Source organism: Rhincodon typus, chromosome 15 (genome assembly GCF_021869965.1).
Source record: "Rhincodon typus isolate 14 chromosome 15, sRhiTyp1.1, whole genome shotgun sequence".
NCBI lineage: Eukaryota > Metazoa > Chordata > Chondrichthyes > Orectolobiformes > Rhincodontidae > Rhincodon > Rhincodon typus.
This window is the reverse complement of record NC_063346.1, coordinates 26,248,352-26,251,802: the sequence shown is the minus strand read 5'-3', so window position 1 is coordinate 26,251,802 and position 3,451 is coordinate 26,248,352. Positions and strand designations below refer to the sequence as shown.

At 37.9% G+C, this 3,451-nt stretch overlaps 1 protein-coding gene across 1 annotated transcript; it reads right to left on the bottom strand.

Annotated features, from left to right (window-relative positions):
• Positions 1 to 1,421: 1,421 nt before the first annotated feature.
• mc1r (melanocortin 1 receptor) lies at positions 1,422 to 2,375 on the bottom strand. The gene has a single exon (XM_020534564.1). It carries the CDS (start codon positions 2,373 to 2,375, stop codon positions 1,422 to 1,424), a length of 954 nt encoding a protein of 317 aa, XP_020390153.1.
• Positions 2,376 to 3,451: the final 1,076 nt, after the last annotated feature.

The following is a 3,451-nucleotide window of genomic DNA, read 5'->3' as shown; positions in this document are numbered from 1 at the left end:
TATAACCTGGTGTTGTGTGACTTCTGGAAAAATGCAACTCAACACTCAAGAAACTCAAGACCATCTAGGACAATGCATTCTGCTTGTTAGGTTGCCCATCCACAATTTTAAGCATTCACTTTGTCTACCACCATTGCTTATGTCATCATCAACAGGATCATTGCAGCAACTTATCAATTATCTCCTGACAATCAAACCTGACAATCTCTGTCACCATGAAGGACAACAGCAGCGGACTCATTCGAACATCATCAACTACAAGTTCTCTTCCCAGCTACAACACCATCCTGACTTGGAAATATACCATCATTCCTTCAGTGTTGTTGGGTCAAAATCCTGGAAATTCCCTCCCTAGTGGCATTGTGGATCTACCAACAGCATGTGGACTGTAATCATTCAAGAAGGCAGCTCAACACCACCTTCTGAAGGGCAACTAGGGATGGGAAATAAATGCTGGCCCAGCCAGTGACATCAATGTCCCACAAGTAAATAAAAGCATTTGTGATTTCTTCAATGTTACTGGATCAAAACCTAAAACTTTTTTCCTAACTAAACTGTGAGTGTAACAATGCCACAGGGACTGCAGCAGTTCTTGAAGACAGCTCACTATCACCCTCTCAAGGGTAATTAGTGACGGGCAATAGAAGCAACCTTGCCAGCAACACTCGGAATCACAATAAAGAATAAAAAAAAGGATACATTTACTCCTTGGAGTATTTAAATGCCTGTTTCAGCTTTTGAATATGAATATTCTTTTGTATGTCATTGCAAAATGTTTTCTAAAATTTCTAATGATTAATTATATAACTAGTGAAATGCACATAATTCAAAACAATTATCCTCAATTTACAGGGCAGTTCATGAAATGAGTTGCCAAACTGTAACCTTATTTTGATTTATTTTGTTGCTACTAAAATTCTCAAAGATACTCCAAGAACAGTTTATTAATTTTTTGGAAATAAAGTAGCAAACACAATTCCTACCATGATAATAATTTCTTTGATAAATTGCGAGTGTGTTTTATTTTAATACTCAATTTGAGAGATGCATGGTCAATGGGAGATCTAATAATTACATCATCAAGATGTTCTTGCTCCTGCTGTAGCTAGTCACAACCGAAAGAATCTGGAGAAAGCAATCAGCAGGATGGCAGGACGCAGAAATAACATCTCCTTAACCTGAGCAAACAAAAATTAAACTGTTGTTCTTTTATTTTGTACCTTAGGAAGTTTCTGATCATAGAGAATTTGAGAATGAGGGAAGATAACACTGCATTAAACACTGCATTCTAGAACAGATTTTAGTATTAGATATAGGAAATAAGGAGGAGGCCTCCTGTTCATATATATGTAAGGTTTATATTACTTATTTGGAATAAAACATTTTTTTTTCCCCAAACTGTAAGTGCAAACATGAAACAGCTACCAGGAACAGGAAATAAATTCCTTTAAGGTTTTGCGTAGCTCCTGGCTTCTGAAGGCATAGATAATAGGGTCAATGACTGAATTACAAATGATGAGAATCAGGAACATTTTAAAGTGAGAAGTGAAACATAAGCAATAGGGATTTTTGGGGCAGATGATAATGAGGAGAAGGTGAAGAAAGAAAGGACTCCAGCAAATGAGGAAAAGTCCCAGCAGTATTGTCATTGTAACAGCTCCTTTCATGTTTGTGGCCGGATGAGCAGTTCGTTTCTTGTGTTGCGTCATGATCTTCTTGGCGTGGATTCGAGCGAGAGTGAACATATGAAGATACAAGGCTCCCATGATAACCAACATCGCAAAGAAGAAGGAAATGAGGCAGATGATAACTGCACTATTGTCTGAATAGACGATGAACAGGATGCTTGAGATGCTGCTGACCAACCAGATTGTAACAATGATGATCACAGCTCGTCGAGTTGTCATGATGGTGTGATATCGTAAGGCATAAAATATGGTGATGTACCTGTCCGCAGCGATGGCACCCAGGAAGGACAGCGAGGATACCATTGAACTACAGATCATCACATCTATTAGATTGTCTATTTCCTTAAGGATGTCGTTCCGCACTATCAAAATCTCTCTCTCCATTAAAATAAGAACAATTGTTTCTATCACATTGCTTAAACTTACCAACATATCTGCCACTGCCAGACAGCAAATAAAATAATGCATCGGACAATGCAAATTTTGATTTTTAACAATTGCTATGATAACCAGAATATTTTCCACCAAACTGACAATACCAAGTGTTAAGAAAATCTCTTCTGGAATATTGACCTGTTCACACTGTAAAGTGGACACATTGTGAGAACTGTTGGAATCCTTTGGTATCCAGTGAGATGAAGCATCCCTTGGCAATGTTCCAAGAGGAGTTAAACTTGAGATGTTCATCATTCAGTCAGGATAAACAAGAAAGATATTGTGAAAATAATTGTAGTAACTTGAAAACGAGATTGTTAAGGAGTTTTCAGCAACACTTTTCCACTGAGAGCAAAAGCCACTGAAACAAAAGGTTTTTGTGCAGGAAAAGTTATTAAGTTCTCAGAGCTATAACTGTATCTTAATTAAAATGACATGTACCAAAGAAATTACCCATGCTTGAAAGCTCGATACTCCCTGGGTGGTGTTCATCAGCTCCTTTGCAGAAAGTGACTGTATTTTTCTGGTATGTTGACCATAAGCTTCTGCTGCATGTTGCTTTCAGTTATCTTCGTCCTCTCTCTCTGCTGATAAATTAAAAAAAATTCCAAAGTGGCATTTTGAAGTTCACTTTCTTAACAATTACATTTATTTTGTTTTGCATCTGTTATCTTGTCTTCTTCTGAAATATTTTGAAAAGGCAGGCTGGCTGGTCAAGCATCAACTGATTTGCTCACTGAGGAAACCCAACCTAATAAATTCTCTCTCTCTCTGCAAAGATCATGCCTTCACTATGCAGTTCTTCCTACTAAACCTAAATGAGAACTGACCAATCAAAGGGTGAACCCAGCACATGGTATTACTTGATTGACAGTCAAAAAAGGAATGGATGTCAAATCAAAACAGTTGACAAATATCATGTCATAGAATCATAGACTCATGGAGTCATACATCACAGAAACAGACCCTTCGGTCCAACCAGTCCATGCCAAGCATAATCCCAAACTAAAATAGTCCCATTTGCCTGCTCCTGGCCCATATCCCTCCATTCCTTTCCTATTCATATATCCATCCAAATGTCTTCTAAACGTTGTAATTTGTACCTGCATCCACCACTTCGCAGGAAATACATTAAACATGAGAACCACCCACTTGTGTAAAAAGTTTGCCTCTTATGACTTCTGTAAATCTCTCTCTTGTCACCTTAAAAATGTGCCCCCTAGTCTTGAAATTCCCCATCTTAGGGAAAAAATAACTACCATTAACTCGATCTATACCTCATTATTTTATAAACTTCTATCAGGTCACCTCACAGCCTCCTACACTCC

Excerpts from the sequence above, each read along its gene's own strand:
- mc1r (XM_020534564.1), bottom strand. The coding sequence starts at position 2,375 with ATGAACATCTCAAGTTTAACTCCTCTTGGAACATTGCCAAGGGATGCT.